The sequence below is a fragment of the Battus philenor genome, unplaced genomic scaffold (assembly GCF_028537555.1).
Source record: "Battus philenor isolate CCGP_79_NKW_IND1 unplaced genomic scaffold, ilBatPhil1.0.hap1 SCAF_23, whole genome shotgun sequence".
Taxonomy (NCBI): Eukaryota; Metazoa; Arthropoda; class Insecta; order Lepidoptera; family Papilionidae; genus Battus; species Battus philenor.
In genome coordinates this window covers 8,133,097-8,157,041 of record NW_027181686.1, presented here as the reverse complement: position 1 = coordinate 8,157,041, position 23,945 = coordinate 8,133,097, and the positions used below count along the sequence as shown (strand labels likewise).

Genomic DNA, 23,945 nt, shown 5'->3' with positions numbered 1-23,945 from the left:
GAAAGCATTTACGCTAAGGGCCGAAGTGAGCCTCAAAAAGACTGCTTGCATGAAATTTACTTGCCCTTAAGTTATGTCTATATAACAACTTATCCACTAAGTAAATTCAACGGGTGGTTTTTTATAAATATTTTAGAATGTAATAAGTTTCTTAAATATTACGAATTTTAAATATTTTTCTTTTTTCTCTTTTAAATTTAGAATTCTGTTCTACGTTGTTGGCCAGCTTCTTCAAAAAACTTGTCTTTCACTCTTTGTATTTATATTCTCTCTATATCAAAAATGTGATAAAAATCGAATGTTTATCGATATTATTACAAACTAAGGGAATGAATCACTTTATTCTTGTCACTGATAATAATTGTATTATACATAATAGCAATTGAGATTGTTGTTAATAAATACTTTTGTTAATTCAGCCTTTGAATAAAATGTCGTGTTTGAAAATATAACATATTGATTTGCGAAACTTCTGAAGACGTTAATAAAAAGTCAAATTAATGAGACATGAAATAAGTGATTCCGATAAAGAAAAATAAAGTTTTAATTAATAATTTTTTTTGATGAACTTTATGGGCGTAAAATGAAATTAAATAGCTTCTTTACAAACATTTGCAACTGCAAAATCAGGAAATTCCTAAAATTTCAGACGCATTTATCGTAATTGATTAGTAATATCCTTTTTTAAATTGTAACAAATACTGAATCGGAAAAGTATAATGTTAAAGTTTTAAGATCTGGATATGTATCTAGACAAATTTTCTTTTATTTTTTTTTGTGTAAAAAATTGGTTGTTAATAATAAGTTTCCGAGTCCGATTGTTTTTGTAAATATTGGTCTGTAAGGTCGCTTGGACTGTAAGCTATATTAAGATGCTCACTTCCTACAAGGGATAATATAAGTCCTATATCGCTTCAATTCAACGGGACATCGACGTTGGAAATTTCAAATTTTTCACATATAAATTTCAAAGTTAGCTTGCGATTACTAGTTATATGAGTACGCTCATAAAGTTAATATATTTAGCCTGCAGTTTAGCCCATTATACATGTAAGCGCGTATATCGAAGCATGGGCCGTGTATATTGTGTGAGCCGGCTGTTTCAGAAGCGACGCTCTTCGCCACATATCCGCGTATCAACATCGATCCAAGTTTTTTCTAACATTAATAAATTATATAATTCTAGTGTTATCTTAAACACCGTTTAAAGTTGTTTACTTGTTTATACATTGTTATAAAACTGTATCCATATCTTTTATCACATGTACCGTGTATGGTTATTTATACGAAATAATATTAATATAATAATACTGTATATTAATCCAGCATTTATGTGTGCATAATGTGAGAAGATGTATATTACTTCTACTTAATGAATACGAACACTATCTTTAATTAATAAAACCTTTGAAAATGTACCAATGGAGTATGCTGGGGTAAATAAATGATACAAATGCCGCTTCTTTATTTCTTGCATTTTTTGTCCTGTTTTGTAATTTTTTTTTATTTGAAAGATTTTACTGGCAGCTCGTTCATCATGATTGCGTAGTTTTTCGTCACTCGCTGAATCTATTGTGTTTACCGCACAGTTAAAAAATCTTTTTCCAATCCTATAAAATTGTAGCACTTAGCGGCCCAGGTCGAGCCTTCGCAGAATGCCCTCTAGCTTCCTTAAAAGAGGTTTAGGTTAAACGCACTCAGCGCCCTGTCCTGGCCGGCGATTTATTGTAAAATATATCTTCGTTTAAATTTCGAGAGAAGACGTATTCTATGATACTGTACCAGATGATGTTATGATTCAAGTCTCTTAATCGATAGGCCTCGTTTAGAATAATGCGTCCCTTTTAACCTAAGTGCAGACAATGTTGATACATATTGTTGTCGCCACATGTAAAACTATGTTTATTTGTTTTGTGCTATTTTTCGGAAGAATTTATTACAAAAGGCTATAGTTTTGGACCAATGATGTAAATCATCTTTTCTAGTGTATTAATATAGAACTGCACAAAATGAAGTATTTATACTCGTATATTTGGAAAGCCTCCTATTCTATTGGGCAGTGTATGTAACATACATCACGTAAATTTGTATGAAGAAAGAATATATATATAAAAAAGAATCGGTCGTTATGACCTCCAATTCGACATTGTTCATAAATAATAACTTATATTTCTATTTTTATAGATTCATTCTTATAATTATTTATATATATTAAAGTAAAGTACCACATTATTCTCTTATGCTTCATTATAATAAATATAAGATTCAAAAATCAAAATTAATTTATCGTAGTAACTTAAAACTATATGTTTTATAAATAAACGTACTAGATAAAAATTAAGGAAATGTACGAATTAATCGTATCTCAACGAATTACCTTTTGCAGGTTTTTTTTTTTAAATTACTAATAAGCTAGGCGGTAGATTTAACTTCAAGTGTTAAGTTAAGATAAATGATTTCTTTTATAGTAAACAAGACGTAACGTTAGCAATGAGAAGCCGGAGATATAATTTTTCCTGTCAATGTCACATTGACAGTTGACACGCGCATAGGTAATTTGGCATACTTTCCTGGGTTTCGCCACATAAATGGAACAAAAAAAGATATATGTAATATAATCACTTATCTATTTGTAAGTAGAACTACATCCAATTAAATATTAAAATTTATTCGGTGTCTATTTTATATGACATATTTTAAATATAACGCGTGTTTGGAAGTAAACAAAAAAAGTATAATCAATACTGCATGGTAATATATTCAGTCTTTTACTTTGTTTTTTAAGCTTTAATTTAGTATTGAGGTTAAACTAGAGTATAGAGGAGTAATAATTAATATGTTATCTTATTTAAAATGATTCGTTATAAATTATATGTAAATGTCTACGTTTTTACACTAGCCTTTTCCTTCTAATCGAAATACTGCTATTTTCATTTCCGGTGACATTATTTACACACGGATTTCGTACTATACGTAGATTTTAACATTAATAATACTTAAAATAATTTAATATGAATTTAAATTTCCTAGTTTAGTAATTAGGTACGTCGAACCATTGGTATCGCATGTCGCCGTTTGTGTCGTAAGTGTACTCGACGCATTTACTTCCCAGCCACCTGTTAAAAAAAAACAATACATTATTTCGTTACCTTTTTATGTAAAAGTTATCTGTATATGTATAAGAAAATTTCACCCATGTAATGACTTATTGTTTTGAGATTAAAAATTTGGTAAGAATACTCGTTTGCCGAAAAGAGATAAACTAAAAATTTTTACGTACGAATTTTAAATACCATTTGCAATGGAATTAAGAAGGCGTTCATAAAAATATATATATTTCCAAAAAACATCTCTATAACTTGGCCAGTATATATTCGTGACAAATTATTAGGTAGCAAGATAATATAGATATAACTATTATTCCATCTATATATTACGCAATATAAAGCGGGCAACAGTCGAGCGGCAGAGGACTGAGACTTGCGATTGTAGGTCGCGGGTTTGAACCCCGGGATACAATCTTATCTATGATTGCCACTGCCCACAAACAAGTTTAGAGAGAATGAGCAGCGAGTAGCGTACTCTGCGTTACATAATACTACACTGCGATCGCCAACCCGCCTACCAAGCGTAGCGATTATGGTGTTTCCTCCCATAGATGTATTTGTCATAAGTCTCCCCATGCCTCGCTATGGACGTCTGTATGATGGGATGTATGAATGATGAATGGAAGTTAGAAAAATGGGCTGCTGAAATGACGAAGAGTGCGGGGTACAGCTTGGTTTTATAAGTTTACCTTGAGACTGACGACATGTCTCCTTAGGTTTAATATGCTTATTACAATCTATATATCTATATATATCATTTAAACGGGTCAGTTATTTAGTATTTTGTTGTATTCAAATAATGTAGTAATAATTGTATGACATGATTGCTTTGATGCAGAATTGGACGCTATTCAACGGCTTCCGCGTTCCTTAACCAGACTAGAGAAAAGATTAAATATACAAGTCATATTAAGAATATAAGAAGGTTGCGCCGAGTCCTCCTTTCGGTCTACAGACGCCCTGTGCAAGGCTTAGGCGTCCCCCAAAGATATCTATGGGAGATATACTATATTTGCCACGCTTTGCAGGCGGGTTGGTGATAGCAGTGTAGTATTATGGTATGTGGAGGACGCAGTTGCCGATCCTCCGGAAACTTGCTATATGTGAAGTCATAGTTCTGTATAATGAAAGTACAAAATGTCAAATATATGTAAGACTATATCTAGGGAATTAAACCCGTAACCATCGATCGCTAGCCAGTCCTCTAACACTGGGCTACCACTACTCAAGTAACAGGTTAATTTTCTTTAAATATATCACTTGTAATATTTAAAATTAGTAAGAGTTGTTTCGTCGATTTCAATTTAAAAACAAAGTCCACGTTGTAAAACCTTTTTTTGTTATCTGATAACTTACCCTCCCCGTTGTTTACATCCTGTGATAGGGTACTCTTTCTTGTAACATTTTGTAACCAAAGCGTTAAAATAAGTGATACCGATTTTAAGTGACGTTCCGGTATTAACTTCACGTAGGCATTCGCGAAATGTCTCATCGCATGAACAGTGTAACCTGAAAATTAACTATTATTTTCACATAGCAATAGTACATAGTCGTAATAGAAATACATATAGATTAAAATAGCGAAATACGTAAGGTTAGTAAATTAGTAAGATTTATGTACAGTATTACAATACACTCCTGTGTAATGTATCTTAATTGTTATGTAATAATTGTAAGAAGTTTATTAGACCAAAACCTGTATATGTTCTATCACAATATGTGTTTTTAAATAATACTAAAGTTGATATTGTGAACGTGGCCACAAAATAAATCTTCGGCAATTTACTGAAATGATCGTGAATTGAACCCGCGACCTATGATCACTAAGCTACCAAAAAAGGGGAATATAATGAACTTAGTATATTTATCAATTTGTTTTATAACGCGCTTTGGATAATTTGTATCTTAGTGATTACCTTGGTACGTCATGAGAAGAATGCTAGAAGAGCTTATTTTGATAGAAACTAGAAATAAATTGACCTCTTCATTGTCGGACCGTCGATATAGCCAAGGTCGCCAAGGATGCGTAAGACCGGTAATCGTAGCAATCTTTGCGGGAAGACTTTGCCAGTGGGCATCTATCGGTTATCATGATGATGATGATAATAATGGCATCGGGTAAATGAGGCTATAGAGGTCGTACATACGGCCTCATCCGAGAAGATGTCCAAAACTGTGTATTTTTCAAATAACTCAAACTTAGATCTTACCGAGTGAAGAATGACTCGTTTGTCAAGTTATATCTTGACTCTCCAGCTAAGATGACGTCTGGGCAGGAGTCATGTTGTCTGCAGCAAAAGTCAGTCCCATTTTTCGATCCAAGATCGTCATAGTCATCCGCTACGTTTCCCGGGCCACACCACTTTGTACCTTGACATAATAGTAGTAAATATAGTTTTCTTAATTCTAATCAGAAAAAAATAGTTAGTGGTTTTTTGCGTGATTGTTTTGTCGATTGACAGAAAACGGGAAGAAGAAAAGAGAAGGAAAGAGATAAATCGACAAATTCAACTCGGCTATTTCACAAGGATGGAGGTCTACGGAGGTGTACATTCAACGACCACATACGTCACTGAAACTTGTTGAGAGTTGTGCTGGGGATTTCCCTTTAGGAACGAATCAAGTACTGTAGATGAACAAAAGCCTAGAGGATTGGCAAGTTGAAGTGGTAGTAGGCAGTCTACGTAGCAAGTAGAAGAGATAGCCACTTTGGCCATGAACTTCTGAAGTGGCGACTACTGACGACCTTGTTAAGGATGTCGGAAGCCGCAGCCGATCCTTTTGGAAATGATATTTAGCAATAATTTTAATGAGAGAACGCATTGTTATCGTTTTTTTTAAATTTAGTGAACTTGATACAGTAAATTTACTCTGTATACGAGTGTGTCAGAAAACATTTCTGCCACCCATAAAAAGTATGCAAGACCCATTGTAATTCCTTTTGTAGGATATTTACTATTTTTTGGAATGGACTTTTACTGCTGCCCAATTGGCATTTGGTGATTTTGCGAGTTTGAAGTGACAGAGGCAAGAGGGCATCTTTTGTTTTCTTCTGTGGTCCCGCTATCGGGAACTTCTCTTTCCACCTCTATTTGTGTGGGAACTGGGACTCTATTTTTTATTATTTTTTTTTACATTTCATTTTTTTTTACCATATTCTTCTTCCATGCATCACATTATCTATCTTTCTGTTCTTTCACTCTACAATTCTACCTATGTTTCTCTTCTATACTATTCCATTCGTCCATCCTCATCACTGCAGTTTGATCTTTTTTATTCCAGCTTATCACAGATTTTTGTTTATGAATTCTCTTTTAAGTATATTTATCACAGTTAAGTAACATAGTCGGCACCAAGAGGGCATCTAGCCTAAGATCTCTTTTAAAGTAGCGAAGCCCGAGGGAGCCTCGGTTCGAGCCGCTACATACTTTTATTTTACCAGATTGGGACAGAGCGCCTTATATTATTATCTTGCGGGTTGGCATTTTATTTACCACTTGCCTATTGGTGTCTTATAAACCTGTTAAGAGTTTTTTTAGTTTTAGGAACAAATTAAAATTGGTTATATTGTATGGTAGATAAAAAACCTATTTAATTATTCATTAGCATTATTCAATTAATTATCTATTTAGATAATAATAGGTTTAATTATCTTTATTTGATATTTGAAATTTCAACACCGTTTATCAAGTCTGCGCATAACGTAATATACCACTTAAAGAAATGGAAAAACAACTATATAAAATTAAAAAATAAATATATATCATACACGCCAGTTATAGAATGCACAATACACTTGAACATTTATAAAATGCTAAAAAAATTATGTAAGTAAAAAAATTTAGCAGGCAACATTTAAAAACAATGAATAGAATGATTATGAAATAGAAAATACAGACGGTCTATATTTTTGCTACGACTATGTGAACATATGAACTGAAAAACATTGAGATTATGTGACTTTCTATTTGGGGCATTAAAATCAATGTATATTCGTATAGGCTGCATTGTCCCTTGATAACGACTTTAGTACCCCTGACCCTTAATGTTGTTTGACACGTGATGTTTTTTAAATTTTTAGACACGAACCTTAGCAGTTTTCCAGTTATTAACAATAATTAGTAACAAGACGGAATAATCAAAAATCTTTCTTGGACGGGCCAAGATAAACAAATTAGTTTCTTATATAAACTTAAATAATCGTCTTAACTATAGGAATATTTTGGTGGATTTAAGAAGGCAAAATCCAGCAAGTCGAAATCCAGAAAGTCTAATTATTAATATGCTAAACATATGTATATTTTTCCATGACAAAGTTAAAAAAACGAAGATGTATATATGTTATTATTTATAGTATAGCATAAACAGTAAATATTCAAATCACCGATCTTTTATTAAAACTTAATTCTTGTAAAATTGAAAAATATATTTCATTATTTACTATAATAAGAATTAAGAATATAAAATGTTTCTAGATTCGAATTATGATATAAGTTTATACAGACAAGAGAAAATGTTCCCAGGCTTCTCCAACTAACAGCGAATACAATAGAGCAATGCGAGGGAAAGCAAAGAGATAGCGTACAAAGTACTGCGTTTAACAAATTTTGCGGAAATTTTTAGTTCCTGCATTACATATACATAGTTGCGCTGTTTAGTATTCTAGATACTTCATAATATAAAAAATATATAAATATATCTTGAAAGCATATTGTTTGATGTTTGGTGGAAAAAAAAAGTTTTTTTTTTATATAAATAAATTAACATAAAGACGTCCTGATATAGATCGAATTAGGAATTAGGAGATCCGTAGACAAATTAAAGTATCCAATAAAGTGCAGCGGATTAGCAAATTGAAGTGGCAGTTGATAGAATACACATAAGGCCCGACGGAAGACGCTGGTCGTAGGGTGCGTTCAACTGGTCATAATGCTAATCGATTGGCATAGCCTAGGCCTTCCACTGCTTAACCTATGTTCAGCAGTAGAGTAAGTCCTGCATCTGATGATGATGCCTGGCTTGACTGCCATAGCGACGGATTCGATCTCGTTCCTTTTTTTTTCCTAGAGCTGTGTTAGCAATGCTAGGCTGGTCACCAGCATGAAAAGCCATAACCGTAGGTAGACGATGTATCAACGTGAACATGAACCATCTATAGCATGGAGATCTATTTTAAACATCACCTTCTGTTAGTCCATTTCGAATGGAGTGTCCAGAACATAAAGGATAATCACCAAGGACGGTTCTTGGAACGACATATCGGCCTATCCTCCCTTAGAAGGGTAGGGTACCTTGTGCAGGCATGAATGTCAATACAAAACCCTAAAAAGTCGAAATTTCTGCCTAGTAAGGTATTCGCAACAACAATTTTTCGACCAAGCAATTTTACACAGGCGCAACAATTTAACGTTGCTTATAGCAAAGCGCTGCCACACATAATTTAATGTTTCGAACGCGTATCTATTACGATATTATAACATGATGTCATGTTACTTTATACTATAAAAATACTTTTACTTTGTACTGACCTGGAAATGTTAAGGTGAATCTTAATTTAGTCATATCAGCTGGATCTATTTCCTTTTCAATATCCTTAACGTTAGGTATTTTGCGTAACAATTCCGAAAGTTCTTTATCACTAAACATGTGACAATACGGATAAATAAGAATGCTAATTATGAGAGATATAAATAAACGGATGCCCATCTTCTAACAAACACCGACAAAGGTTTCGTCTAAATGAAACCTAATGATGGAAGTTTCATTTTATATAATACGTTTAATCCTTGGTTTGAGGTATGGTGTATGTGTCGGCGGAGCGGAATAGATATTTTATATAAAATAATAAAACAATTACAAACATTAACCTTAATTACATTTGCTATTAGGTTAAATAATAAAATAGTTATCGGATTCTAATATCAACTTGTACGTTGATCCATTAACATAGTTTGAATTTAATAATTGAATCTAAATGTGCAAAAACCTAACAAGTCAAAAAAAAAAAAACGCGGTTGAGTGTTTAGATAAATCTCATGAATTTCGTAATATAAGCATCATTAGGTTACCATTGTCAGTTTTAAATTAACCTTTCCCACTATTCCAAGAGACCACACTTTTCTAATAATACATAATGCATGAAAACGTTCGATTTGAAGAAAGTTTATTTGAATGGGCAAAACGTGTTAAGCCTATGTTTTAATGCCTTTCGTTTTAATTCCTTAGTCGTGTTGTATAAATTTTAAATCAGATTAACCATTTGTGCAGCTTTAATAGAAACCGTTAAGGGAATTAGCACTTTTACATTTTTAAATATAGCTATCTTGTCTTGTCTTTTCTCTGCGGGCTGGTTTCCGCAACCAAGCGGCACTGCGCTCATTTTGCGTAGGGAAAATATCATATTTGAAAATTTATATCATTAAAATGTAAATAATTTACACCTTATAATTAATTTTAAGGTGGCCTTAATTTACACCAATTTACCTATATAAATCAGTTGGGCACAAAACTTTCCTGTAAAAAAATTCCAAAAATAAATTCGTTATTTTATTTGACATTTATAGCAAAACTTTTTAATAAGTTTTAAATCTGATTTTACTAATACATATACACAGATATTTATGTATCTTCACCGAGATTATTCTGACATTGCCTGTCCATGAGCTGGTAGATGCGATATTGGTAGGTCAACACTGCGTCAATAGGCCCGTGGAGGTACCCCCCCCCTAGGTGGACTGTAAATACTCAAGGTCGAGGGAAGTCCGTGGATGTAGGTAGTGTAAAACCGGTCATTGTGGCGATCGTTGGTGATATGATAATAATGACTGATGTATTTAACGAGTTATTTCACTTATAAAGAAATATATAAGCATTTGTGTTTCTAGGTTAATTTATTTTTAATATTAAAATCACATACATTTTAAGTTAAATGGCCATGCAAATATTTTTTATTTTTTTATTATTTATATATTCGGATTTTATCTTTTTGTTATTTATTTATTGACCTGCTGCACAAAACGCCAAAATTATTATTTAATATTTATTTATCGCCGTTAGAATGGGCACACCTGAATATGATAAGAGATGAAGTGCACCGCGGTAGTCGCTGTGTGAAGAAAAACTTTGCATGTTTTGACTATGTAAATTATAAACAATGTAGCCATAATAAAGGTAAAAAAAAGTCCTTTTTATACTTTTCGTATTTTTTGCTTGGTAGACGCCATATGGCCTTTTTGTTTTTTTGTTGATACCAATACAAAAAGCAAATAAAAACAAGTAGAAAAAAGTGATTTAATTACAAATTTGTATACTTATCGGCAAGCGCAACGTAGAACCTCCACCTACAAGGTGGACAGATGACCTCATCAAGGTCGTCGAAAAGCGCTGGATGCATCTCACTTCCTACCGGTATTATTGAAAATGAAGATTATGACACCAATGGCGTTGCTTGTCTAATTTATAGTGGTTAGGGACTTTGGATTAATACTTATGGTTGTAGATTTGGGAGACAGGCTAATTGGGTTAATTATATATCCTCTGCCACAACTTGCCGTTCATAAACAGTGAAGAAAAACTCTTTGAGAAATATTATACACCATCGTAACATTATGAAACTAATTACAACCTGTACCTTCAGAGAAAAGGTTTAAGACTGGGAATATTATAAAGTTTACAACTGTTGTGGGTCTAAATAAATAATTTAATTTAATATTCTTTATTGTAATCGTTAGACACAAACATATAAATAGTTTTATAATAATAAACAAAAAAGTACAATCACATTACAGACAACCAGAGTATAGAAACAGTAGAAGTATAAATAACATCTTATCATGAATATTAGAGAAAGAAAAGATTTAGAAACAGAATTGTTATTGATTAAATTACTAAGACAAATGTAAACAAGCGTATAAAAGACTAGATCTTAACATATATGCTATAAATACTTTAGAAAGTTTTGCAAGCAATAGACATAACAGCTGAACTAGGTTCTGTAACTTGGCTCTGCGAGGTAATAGTATGCATAATAGTTAGTGCGTTTATCAATTATACTTCATCGCCGTCGCATTTGCACATCTTTTTGGAATTCTCGACTAAATTTTACCATACGTTAATCCTATGCATATTTAAATACTTGTAGACAGATACATTTATTTATCGTATGGCATTAACCTTTACAAATTATTCAAGTACATAAAAAGAAAACTAAGCGGAATCTGCCATTTGTCTCGGCCGTGATTTTTTTATTAACTTTTTATGCCATATTTGACCTCAGCAGTTATTGATAACATTAACGGTTGCAAAGCTTTAATTTTTACTGTTATATTTAATTACGTGTTTATCAAAGTATATGTTTATAGACGTATTAAGCCACAACTTTGAAGGTAATTTCTTCTTATTACAATCGATAGACGTCCTTTGCAAGTCTACCCGCATCCAGCAACTTCCTGTGATCTTAAATACGAGGGTGAATCAAAAAATTCTTGGAATCAATATTAAAAAATGCAAAGATTTAAATAATAATATTTTATTTTTCTACATAATCTCCCTCCAATGCAATACATTTAGAATAACGCGTTTCTAACTTCCTTATTCCTTGTGAAAAAAAATTATTTTCTTGACTCTCGAAAAAGTCCTCTACGGCAGCTATAACCGCGTCATTATCGTGAAATTTTGTTCCACGAATTTCCTCTTTTAATTTTGGAAATAAGTGAAAATCACTTGGGGCTAAGTCCGGAGAATATGGTGGGTGGTCAAGGAGATTGAAGCCAGCACAGCGAATTGCGTTGAGCGCAACTTCCGATCGATGAGCAGGAGCGTTATCTTGAAGGAACAACACGCCCAACGACAGTTTTCCACGACGTTTTTCTTTAATCGCTTCACGCACTTTCGGGATTAAATTTGCATAATAGGGTCCAGTAATCGTCTGGCCTTTTGGCATGTAATCAATAAAAAGGATTCCTTCACTATCCCAGAACACAGAGGCCATAACTTTGTCAGCGGTAGGAGCAACTCGAAATTTCTTAATGGATGGAGAGGATGGTCGTTTCCAAGACATGCTTTGTCTTTTAGTTTCAGGATCAAAATGGTGGACCCACGTTTCATCCATGGTGACAAGACGACGGCAAAAATTATCCGAATCACGCTGGAACATTTCGAGATTACGTTTGGAAATTTCCAAACGTCGCTTTTTGTTTTCGTCGGTTAACATTCGTGGCACCCATCTTGCAGACACTTTTTTGAACCCCAGTGAATCAATTAAAATGGATTGAACGCTACCAAAAGATATCTTTAGGGTCTCAGCTATATGTTTTATAGTCATTCTTCTGTCTTCCAAAACCAGATTCTCAACCTTTTTGACATTTTCTTCTGTAACGGAGGTTGAAGACCGCCCAGAACGCGGGTCATCTTTACAGCTTGATCTACCTCTTTTAAGTTCAGCCACCCAGTACGCAACCGTAGAATAGGGTACAGCATCACCCCCTAATGTCTGCTGAATGTCCAAAAAAATTTCCTTCGTAGACATTTTTTTCAAACTGAGATATTTTATCACCGCACGTAACTCACTTTTATCCATAATTTTGACTTTTTAGCAACTCGTTGCACATTAAAATTTATTACATGCGAACGAACTGACAAAAACAAGTGACAGTCTGCATAAATATAGTGTGATAGACACTCTTTAATTTGAATATCGAACTTGATCCAAAAAGGTTTCATATATATGCACTTCTAAGAACTTTTTGATTCACCCTCGTATGTAGTCGGTCCATTTAGTGGACCTACGAATGTAATTATTATATTTTAATTACAAAATAGAATTGAAGGGGTCATTTATCTGGAAAAAGTTTAAAAGCTTTTACACTTTTAAAGTAGTTCAATCAACCTGTATACAACGATGGCCAGTAACTTCTGGCAGTATAAAGTTATAGCAATAATTAATATTAAAATATAATAATTCGAATTTTAAAAACGCCTTTTCTTACAATATTATCATTGCGTTGTTTTGTTTTTTAGTTCATGGTAATTTTATTTTTACTTAAAAAGTTCTAACGGTTAATTTATGTATAACAGCGGGCCACCAATAGTTACAAAGTGCAATATGCCTGCTGATAACACACAGCGAGCGGTTTTGTTATAAATGTAACGAAGGCTTACCTTTACATTTAATTTCTAAAGTATATACTTAGAATAATTCTAACAAGAGTTTGTAGCAGCGACACTTGTAGCTCATACAATGTTCAACCGCGACTTTCAAACGACGACACACGTTAAGCGAAGAGAGAACAATCGTCTCTTTATAGACGATGGAAGTAAAGTAAAGCCCAAAGTGCAACAGGATACCACGTTGACAGCCGTTGCCTCATCGAACCACGCGTACGCTGCGCTACTTTGGGTACCATTTAATGGTATTACTCCCACAGGTGTATACATTTTTCATTTCAGTGAAGACAGATAATCTCTTTTAACTTTTGAAATAGTTATTACATGATAAACTCTATTATACCGGGGATTTTATTATAATTTTGATAATAAAATTATAGACGAAGTTTGATCTTTTCGAACATTCTCGAATCCTAATGCAAAAGATGTATTGTCTGCTAAGATATACAAAGGTGAATTCCTGGCAACCTTTCGTCCAATCACTTCAGGGGGAGTGCGTCTATACTACCCTGGCTATTAATCGATTGGGGTGTTGGGATGGCATGTTTGATGCAATTTTCTGAGCCAAGCTGCCTCTTGAAGCACAGAAGTTTATTTACTGTTAAAAGTCCTAAGCTAGAAATATCTTAGGAGCCTTGGTAAAGCAGCCACTGCTGTACATGCGAAACTCGTCGACATAAACAAACTGCACAAACTTCTCATAACATCTTTTCATTTTACGCAACTGCTAAGTGAGCTTGGGTATTGCAAGCAGTACCTACACCGTTTTAAAATGATTGACAATTATAATGTACATGTCAACGGGTAAATAGCTTTTATCAACGATTAAAATGCGTTCTTTTTCTTATTACTATAAACTGTACCTGTATGTATGGCTTAGTACTTGTCTTAGTCCTAATATACAGACTGAGATACATTTTTTTTAATAATTACAATTTAACATTGAAATGTGCTAGATGCAGACCTCCAATCGGTACTATTTGGGAAAATCGGAAATTTATAGGGAAGTTGAAATAATGATGATCATAGATTACTTTAAATAAATATCGGTTGATATTAAATATTCAATCATTTATAACAATTGAATTTTTAATATTTCATAAACTTAATCTAATTTTTAATATCCTTAATCGATTATTTTAAAGAGATGTGTACATAGCTGCAAACAATTAAGATTTTTACATAACTTTTACCATTATAAAAAATATTATGTTGCGAATTAATGAAAAGACTGTGTAATAAACCTACTTTTTTATACTAAAGATAAAATTACTTGTTTCAGCCCGCATAGTAAATTCTTGTATTTCTTTTAATAATTTAGTACTTTTCACAAGGCTAATTAATTATTCTCATTGGGAATTTTTTTTGCGTTTTCTAAAATTCAAAATTAGATATCGTTACAGAATTAAATACGTTCAATTCTGTTTCTCTATAATATATATGTAACATAGTATTTTGTACAATGGGTATTTTTGTGTGACGAAGGTCAGGAACAATAATAATTTTAATTAGGTAAGAGTTAGACAATAATATCACTAATGCAACGACAGTTTTTCTTATAAATATACGTTTTTGAAGCCGTAATAAATTAATGACCGTTTGATTAAAGAAAAATATTTTATTCTGGTTAGATGTTGCAATGTAATGTTTGTTCAAAATTCAAATGTTCTTTAATATAAGATATTTAGTTCGTTACTTATTCCCATTGTCTTTAAAATGTATGATAATTCATTTAATTATTAATTACAATTTTTAAAAATATTGGATAAGAACTTAAAAAAGTATAAGTAATAAAATGTAATTTATGAGTTCAACTTATACTCATACATCAAGAACTTTGTTTATTACAACTCAGATTTATCTTATTAACTATACTTATTTGAGTAATTGTTGCGAACACAGGAAATATTAATTTTTCTATTCCATATCATTAGTTATGTTTATTCTGTATAACCTTTATTGTTGTGTTTGTTGGTTGACTATGTGTCAATGTCAACTATTAATGGTATCATGTCGTTGTTAATTGATCTTTAAAATGTCCATGAAGAGTAATTGTTTTTGTAAAAATGAATCTGTTTGAAATTTGAATTTTTGCAATTACTCTCTTACTGTATAATTTAGTGGTTAGTAGAATCACTTTAAGAAGATGGATGCCAATCTTTCATTCTTCAAGTTTCCAGTGAGACATTTTTAGAATGTTATTTATATTGTTTAAGAATATGAAATGAAATAAACTCGTCTTTATTTGTGAATATTTCAGTTTGTAGATGTTGAAACTACTGATTTAGAGTTCAATAAAAGTAAACCCCAAGACTGTTACGATGTTCTTCAAACGTTACCATCTCACGGGGGGCTCCTGGGAACGGATGACGTGCTGGCTCAATTTCTATCGGCTGATGGGCCTTTGGAAGAACCCGATTTAAACGGTCCAGCAACATTACATTGCGAGATTTGCAATAAAAAGTTTGACAATGCAAAAAAATACTACGGACATTTAAGAGTTCATTCCAAAGAAAATCTTTGGATTTGTGGTGAGAATACTAAATATTTAAATACGCCTATGGTACACTTTACATGTCTCACATATCAGTGCCTAATTATAAAAAATCTTTTCATACATTGCTACCACCTCTGCTACTGGCTGGCCTTGCTTATTAATAACTAAATAAATAGTTTCCCTTCCAGGTTTCTATTCATAAGGTATATACAACACTACACATTTAGCAAGTTACATAATTATCAAATAATTATAATAAATCATACATAATTAATAATAATATACTTCTAGATAAATGTCCCAATCAAAAGTTTTCAACTAAACAGCAACTTATGAAACATTCATTAACACATAAGCCATTGGCTTGGGTTTGGAAATGTCCGCAGTGTACCATGGCCTTTGAAGCCTTGTGGCGTTTGCAACAACATTTATTTGCAAAACATTTGGACTATAGGTAAGTTTTAATACCAAAGAGCATTTTCAATTTAATGTAAATAATGGCTAATGTGAATTAAGTAACTCTTTATCTTGTTATTTTCAGACCCCATAAATGTGATCAATGTGATAAAGCATTTTTCAAACCATCAGATCTTAAGAAACATAAATATTTGCACAGTGGTAAGAACCAAATTTATGTAATAATTGTTTTTGCTAGTTAAGCCTGTTTTGTGAACGAATTATTACATTTAATTATAAAATTATTATCACTGCTTAGTGACTTCTTCATTAATCAGATACAACACTAGTGGATTTGTTTTAAAGGTTGGTTTGACTATATCAGAGAGAAAAGATTTGTCAAGCGATTTTTGGTCAATGTATGCAAAAGTGTTGCTTTGTAGTTTGTCTCTTTAGACAAACTACAAAGCAATACTTTTTTATAGTTATCCTAGATGTATTGCTACACAACAAATACAAGTTTTATGAACCAATATTTAATTTAAATTACTTGATATTCAAAACGATTTATGAGAAAGTTATATCATTTGTAATACTAAGTAATTATTTAGTGTATTTTTAGGTGTAAATAAGTTTCCCTGTCCCACCTGTGATATGCAGTTCAAGGATAAATCAAACCTTAAGCGTCATTTATTAACACATTCCAATGAAAAACCTTTCTGTTGCTCTGGTTGTGGCAATAGATTTAAGCAGGTGAAAAATTTTTGTTATATGCATTGTTGTTTCAGTTGTTTTTAATACTGTTTGAACAAGAAATTTGAGTCCTTAGTGTGATAAATTAAACACATTTTTCTATTTTAGTTGGCGTCTATGAAGAGGCATAAACAAAACTGTACAATGAGCAATAAAAATCAAAATGAGGTTGTGGATAAATCAGTTAGACAAAACCATTGTAGAGTTTGTGGTATGACATTTCAGTTTAAGAGTGCTCTATTGGAGCATTGTGTCAGGTGGGAATATATATTAATCATGATAAGGTTATGTTTTAATGTCATGTCATCTAAATGTGGTTAAATATTTTGATTTTTAATTTCAGGCAGCATACAAACTCAAGTAAAGAAACTAGTAAAGAAGAGAAAGCTAATCCTGTTGCTGTAGACACAAATAGAACTGTTGATAATATTGTGGATGATATTCTCTCAGCAGAGGATGACTATATAACCGTACCAAATCAACAGAACATGCATACATTCAATAACCAATACAACTTAGATCCAAATGCCAATGATGATTATTTGATGCAAATGCAAGTGGAGTTTCTAAAAGAAATGAATCAGCTGCATACATTGGATGATGAATTACTTTACAATGATATAGATTTGGACAATTTTCAAAACAGTCAAGTGTTCAACTCTAATGCAAACTATGACTACAATGCAAATGATAAAAATGGAGAAATACTTTTTGATTTTACCGATGGTGGAAGGAGCATGGACCAGGATATTATGAATGCATTCTATCAGGTTAAAACAGATAATTTGCCTGATGAGTTTTTGAATGTTCCTGAAATAGCTTTTAATGAAAAACCAAATGAACTAACTACACCCGCTTTAGTCAACGACTGTGCTACTATATTTGAAAGTGATGTTGATTTAGAAGCAAGTACAAATTTAGCTGCAAATTTAAATCAGTTGATTGGAGAAAACACAGTGCAGTACATATCAACAGAGGATGATGACACATTTATTATAAGTTTAAATAGCGAAATAGATGCAGAACAGTTGACAGATATGTTGAACATTGAAGTGGAGTTAACTGAAGATAAAAGTAAATCAGTGGAAGTACCTAGTATTGCAAATCCAGTTGTTGATAATGCTAATAAGGTAGTAAATGTTGTTGATGTAATTGTTGAAATAAGTGATTTAAAACCAACTGCAAAATTGAGTGAAAAGAATGAAAATGTTATTAATGATAAGGAAATAGAACAGAAGGTTAAGAAAAGCAAGAAGAGATTGATATTCATTTGCAAGACATGTCATAAAGTCTTCAAGAAGAAAGATAATTACAAGTCACATATCGGTGAGAAGATAACTTAATTTTAGATCTTTTGATTGTTGTTATTTTTTAGCTCTGATGGTAGTTCTCTTGTAAAAGTGGCCGCAATAAGTGCTACTAAATAATAGTGGCATTTAGGCTTTTTTGGCAAAATTTGGAGAGGATACTCTCGAGATTGATCTATGCAATGGAATCAGGATTGAGGAGATCAATAGACAAACAATATTAACTAAAATGGCCCACTGAACTCATAAGTCGAAGTAGCAGTGGTTTGGCTACATAGTGTGCTGTACTGATGGCTGCTGAATCTTAGCCACACATTAGCAAGCCCAGCATAGTACATCCACCCATGAAGTGGACAAACAGCCTATTTCAAAAGATACTGGATGGATACCTATCACGAGTCTTTTTAGAAAACTATGGTGGAGGCCCATTCCAGCTGTGAATGTTTTACTGCTGAAATGTTGATGATTAATTGATAGTAAATGAGCTAGAACCATTCATTTGTATATATTACATATATTACATACCATCATCTAAGAGTGTTCAATGTGACATTGTTCCTTTTTCAATAAAGTAAACCGGAATTCAAAAGTATTTAAAGTTTTTACTGATACCCACAGCATGTTAGGAACAGTTAGGAAGAAGAAAACAGCTTGAAAAACCAGTTCAAGGATTTTTATGAATATGCTATTACCAATTTACCTGTATATAAATTACAATCGAAAGTTACACAATAATTAGAGATATGGTTAGTTTAAAGACAATTTTGTTATATTTTAGCCACCCACGAGCCGTCGTTGCGGCGGCATGCCTGCGGAGTTTGCGGGGCACGTTTCGGGTATCGCTCCACGCTCAACAAGCACGTGGCTCGGTCCCACCGGCCCCTCGTGCTGCCTGCTCACCCCTGCACAATCTGTGGACATACATACAGCGCAGTATGGATGGTATACCACCTCTCATTGTATGAACTGTGTCTCTATTACTTCTTCAACAAAAACGACCTCTATTCTTCTAATAAAAAAATAAATTTGTAACACTAGGTTTTCGCTTACATAATATACGCTTCTATAATAAGATTTCTGATGCAATTATAAATTTGTTCACGAAAAATTTAAAGCTTATGTTAAGGGAAGATTGATTAATAAAGCCAAAATTGTATTTAAGAATATGTAGGTGGTAAACGTGCCTAGGATAAGTATCACGCTGATGTTCACATGGCAAAAAGATAAATAGAATAGATATAAAAAGACAAATAGAATAGATAAAAAGAAGTAGCTTTATACTCGCCCATTTAAACATTTTTATAATCAGTCATCCCATATGTTTATTTATTTATTTTTACAGCTGAAAAATCACATCGAGCGTGATCATGAACGTCTGACTCCATACGTATGCGACAAAAAACATTGCGGCCGAAAATTCTACAAAAAGACAGATCTCGTCGTACATAAAAGGTTTGTGAAGAAATACGATATAAATTATATCCATATGATAATTACAGTAACAACAAATCGTCAAGCTAAACTAAGGTTTTGTAGTATTTTATATCTGGATATCGTAACACAGATCGACTAATATTTATATTTTTGTTGGAATGGGTTCTGCTCCAGCAGTTGCCTATTTATACAACAGAAGACATTTGTATGATATACTTTTTAAAAAATCAAATTCGCATTTCTATTTTTCAATGCTTTTGTTAAAACTATGTGTGAAATATAACATTTTTATTTATGTCGTCAAGATGAATCTATTTCCACACCTCTACCTTCGGTATAACTGATTCCAAATCATGTAACGTTTCGAAGAAGGCCATAGAAATTACTAAGAAATTCTGTTGGTAAAAGGATTTTTTCTATCAAAATATCGGTCACCACTCTATGCCTGACTAGGGAGACAGTTAATATAAATTTCAATGATTTTTCTATTTAAGGTACAGTCTAGAATAGAATACAATGAACCCTTATTGTCCGTCGGCTTAGCTAGAACATTTTATATATAAAAGTGAAGTTGAATGATCTAGAAACGATTTAACTAATTACGGGATGGGAGTATCGATAACAGTAATCGTTGATTTTAAATATTAAATGGAATATTGAATTGTCATAAAAGAGCAGACACTTAGATTTTGAATACAGAAACTTTTCTACCATCACTTTCATTATTTTGATAAACACTTCTCTTTAGTCATTATCATTGACTGTGTCTTTCGAATTGGAGCATTACGTAACCGTCAAATATTGAATTTAGATTAAAACTGTCAACGCATCCGAATTATTGGCTTTTAAATATGCTTTGATTGTAAACACGCGTCTTTTTGTCCAGTGCGACATCGTGCTTAAAAAACTCGCATGAATAATGAACCTAGCGCTGCCTCCCCCGCCTACACTTACGGAAGAAAAGGCAAAACACTGTATCAGAATGTACACTAGTATAAAGTATAAACATTAGTCGATCTGTGTAATACCAGTATAATACCAGTCCAGATGTAAAATAATGAATAAAAAATATAAAAACGATGAAATAGTAGAATTTAATAAAACCATAGAGCTTTGAAGCTCGTCTCCACAAATTAGACGACTCCACAATTGTATAATAATTACACTTTTAGTATTTTGAAATCGATACTCAAATACTCACCGACTTTGTCGTACTCATGACTTACACAACTCCGTGCGCCAACCTTACAGCTACACGTGCGATAAGGTGTTTAAGACCAAATTCGGATCTAGGCGCTCGTGCTAGTAATAATGTTTAATTAAGGCGGGCGTGTCTATAGTAGACCATGCCTAAGATTTTCATTTCAACTGTGGGATGTCCACTGATAAAGGCCTCCCCTCATAGATTTCTAATGGATCTGGCCTGCATCTAGTGTCTCCAGATGAGGTAGTCTGCTCACTATGAGTGAATGTCTTTCGCTATGTTTACCAGTCCAAGGACTCCACTCTAGAACCTTAAGCAAGTATGGGGCATACATCATTTCTTCTGCCATGTGCCATTCTTACTACCGTTCCATCATGCCAATCTGCCGAGTCATCGGCTACTTTAGTTCGTTTACAGTCTCTCCATCAGGCTTATAGCCGTACGTAGCAAGTGATTGTCTTATTTGTTAGTAAAAAGGTTTTCATCTATTTCATTCCTATATCAAGTGATCGCTCTGATATGTTACATTTATTTATTTTATGTTATGTCATAATAAGTGCGAAGTGCAGTCTGCTGGGATGGATAGTTAACTTTGACAAATATTGATATGTAATAATCAGAATTTTAAAATTGCTTTTTCTTACTACATTTTTACCTTATCTTTTCTGAAACCATTGATTTTAAATAGGGTTTACCATACATTTATTGACAGAAAAGGAGGTATACACAACTCTTTAAAGCTTTTATACCTATAACCAATCATATTGTATATAAAATGGCAGGTACCACACCGGCGAGCGTCCGTACGTATGCGAGATATGTGAGTCTTCGTTCCCCCACGTGTCGCACCTTAAACGTCACTCACGGACCGTCGACTGTGCCAACTGGTAACGTGTTGGAATTTTTTTTTTGCTTTATATTGAAAATTACTTTGTTTATTTAATTTAAGATCTTTGAGGTAAGGGTACGATGTAAAACATTTACATCGATTTTGTAAATTTGAAATTTTGAGCAAATCATTCATATCAGCAGTTGTAATGAATAGCTTGAGCTGCCCGCATCCAGTCACTTCCAGCGACCTTGATACTATCGTCTGCCTATATAGTGTGTGTGTGTGGGGGGGGGGGGGGGGCTTGCCATGGGAAAACATTTCGGCCCCCGCGGCTGTCGACAAGCAATTCTTCGACTTACGTCGGTGACTTTGGTTCTACTGCGGATCTTCTTATTCGATTTTGCTTCGATTGCTCTCTGAGTGACATTGTGACCCACAGCAATAAAAAGTAATTAGTCTCCGACATCAGAGCCTACCCGCACGCAGCCCTGTTTAGGCAAAGAGAGCAAGAGGGTGATCTCCCTCTTTTCTCCCGTAGATAATGCAGCTGAACGCATTGCGTCTTAGCGGCCTCTAGCGCTTTGTTAGCGCGGTGCTACAAATTTCTGTTACTATAGGCCCAAAGGATCACATACAATATATATTTTATTCATATAATTATACCCTTAGGATCATTTACCGACCGTATACGGTTTCTTACATATACATATAAGAATAGAGAGAGTTCAACTTAATACAAACTAGAATCAGATTGAGATTCACTATTATGGTAGCATCCAACTTGAGATCTGAGAAGAACTACATAAGCTTTTCACTTAAAAAAATTGTTCATAGAGTAGGAGGTTTGTTCAATAAATTTCTTAACACCGATTTGCAATATTTCGTCTTTTTGACCCCTGAGTTATGTAATATAGTTAAGTTATATATTTAAGTTCATATATATTTTTTGTTTCAGGGCTAAAAAGCAGTGAACACTTCTATTACTTTTATTCCATAGCTTTCCTAACGCTAGTATATTGTATGTGATATTACTCTGTATTTTTTATTCTCCTACAATAATAACATGTTATAACAGCTTTTGATGTTTTATTAAGACTCTCCATCGCCATCTCAGCGTTCATCTAGGATTCTATTTAATTATCTCACTGTATGTAGGGCGTTAACCGTTTACAACAATATTATAAAAAACTTGTTTTTATAACAAACATAAGAATAATCTTCTATTAAAAATTAAAACGTAAATCAGAATGTATATTTGTGTTTCTAGAATTAGTTTTTAGATTTCATTGTTTTATTATTTTTCTCATGAAATCATGAATGAGTGGGCAACCTAAAATATATGTTTTTAGGTATCATATAATTTTGCATTTAGATTCACGAGGTTGAAGGTGAAATTTTTTTAGAATAATTTCTAACAATTACTTTTGTGCGATGTGTAACAAAGAAAACGAAATGATATATTAAAAAATGGGATAAAAATTAAAATTCCTTTATTACATCAATCATATTAACTTGAAAATCTCAAAGTACAAACAATTATCACAATATCAAATAATAGACAAAGAATACCAGAAACATTATTTAGCTGTCCTCACGATCCTGGATGGTCATGTTCTGCATGAAGGACTCCAAGCCGTTCGGACTGTGGACTAGACTCTGGAACGTGTGATGGTTGTTTCCTAACTGGAACATTAAAATTTACATAAGCGACGGATTTAACTTTTTACACAATTAAAAAGTAAATTCAAAGCAACTAAATGCGTACTTTTCACATTTACTTTGAGGAGAGGATGTTGTACTCCTGTAAAAATGGGTGACAATATTCTGCCACAGACGGACTGTTCGATACCTTGGTATACCCATGGACAAAAGGTTGATAAGGAAGAATCATATCAAATCAAAGCGATCTCGCTTTTTGCGTAGTTGATGATGGCACACAACTTCAAACTGTCAATCGACAACAAACTGCTGATAGATAGATCAATTCTGGAACCAATATGTATGTACGGCGCACAACTGTGGGGAAGTGCTAGCGACTACAACATTAACATTATTCAAAGGCTGATATGATATCCTGAGGACCATTTCAAATTCGCCATGGTTTATTACCAACACGAAGTGCTGAACATAAGAAGTTTTAAAGAGATTTTAAAAGTGGTTGGAAATAAATTAATATAGACTGGAAATTTATTCAAACGAACTAAGCTACCGCATTAAAAACTATCAATAATACTAAATACCTGAAACTATA

General features: G+C 33.0%; 3 protein-coding genes across 3 annotated transcripts in view; 1 reads left to right on the top strand and 2 right to left on the bottom strand.

The window, feature by feature from the left end:
- Positions 1 to 3,031: 3,031 nt before the first annotated feature.
- On the bottom strand, positions 3,032 to 8,753 carry LOC137924387 (phospholipase A2-like). The gene is made up of 4 exons (XM_068767781.1): positions 8,636 to 8,753; positions 5,318 to 5,477; positions 4,464 to 4,616; positions 3,032 to 3,116 (listed from the first exon to the last, which is right to left on the bottom strand). Exons 1-4 carry the CDS (start codon positions 8,751 to 8,753, stop codon positions 3,032 to 3,034), a joined length of 516 nt encoding a protein of 171 aa, XP_068623882.1.
- Positions 8,754 to 15,289: 6,536 nt separating this feature from the next.
- On the top strand, positions 15,290 to 22,770 carry LOC137924128 (zinc finger protein 845-like). Its single transcript, XM_068767464.1, has 11 exons — positions 15,290 to 15,450; positions 15,532 to 15,802; positions 16,060 to 16,222; positions 16,310 to 16,386; positions 16,787 to 16,917; positions 17,026 to 17,174; positions 17,261 to 18,243; positions 19,003 to 19,166; positions 19,567 to 19,676; positions 21,645 to 21,749; positions 22,650 to 22,770. Exons 1-11 carry the CDS (start codon positions 15,418 to 15,420, stop codon positions 22,663 to 22,665), a joined length of 2,202 nt encoding a protein of 733 aa, XP_068623565.1. The 5' UTR covers positions 15,290 to 15,417; the 3' UTR covers positions 22,666 to 22,770.
- Positions 22,771 to 23,201: 431 nt separating this feature from the next.
- Positions 23,202 to 23,945, bottom strand: part of LOC137924042 (Fanconi anemia group J protein homolog) — a 92,649-nt gene continuing 91,905 nt past the window's right edge. Inside the window, exon 19 of the mRNA XM_068767350.1 lies at positions 23,202 to 23,377. Within this exon, the coding sequence (XP_068623451.1) occupies positions 23,276 to 23,377 (102 nt within the window). The 3' untranslated portion in view covers positions 23,202 to 23,275. The remainder of the gene's footprint in view (positions 23,378 to 23,945) is intronic.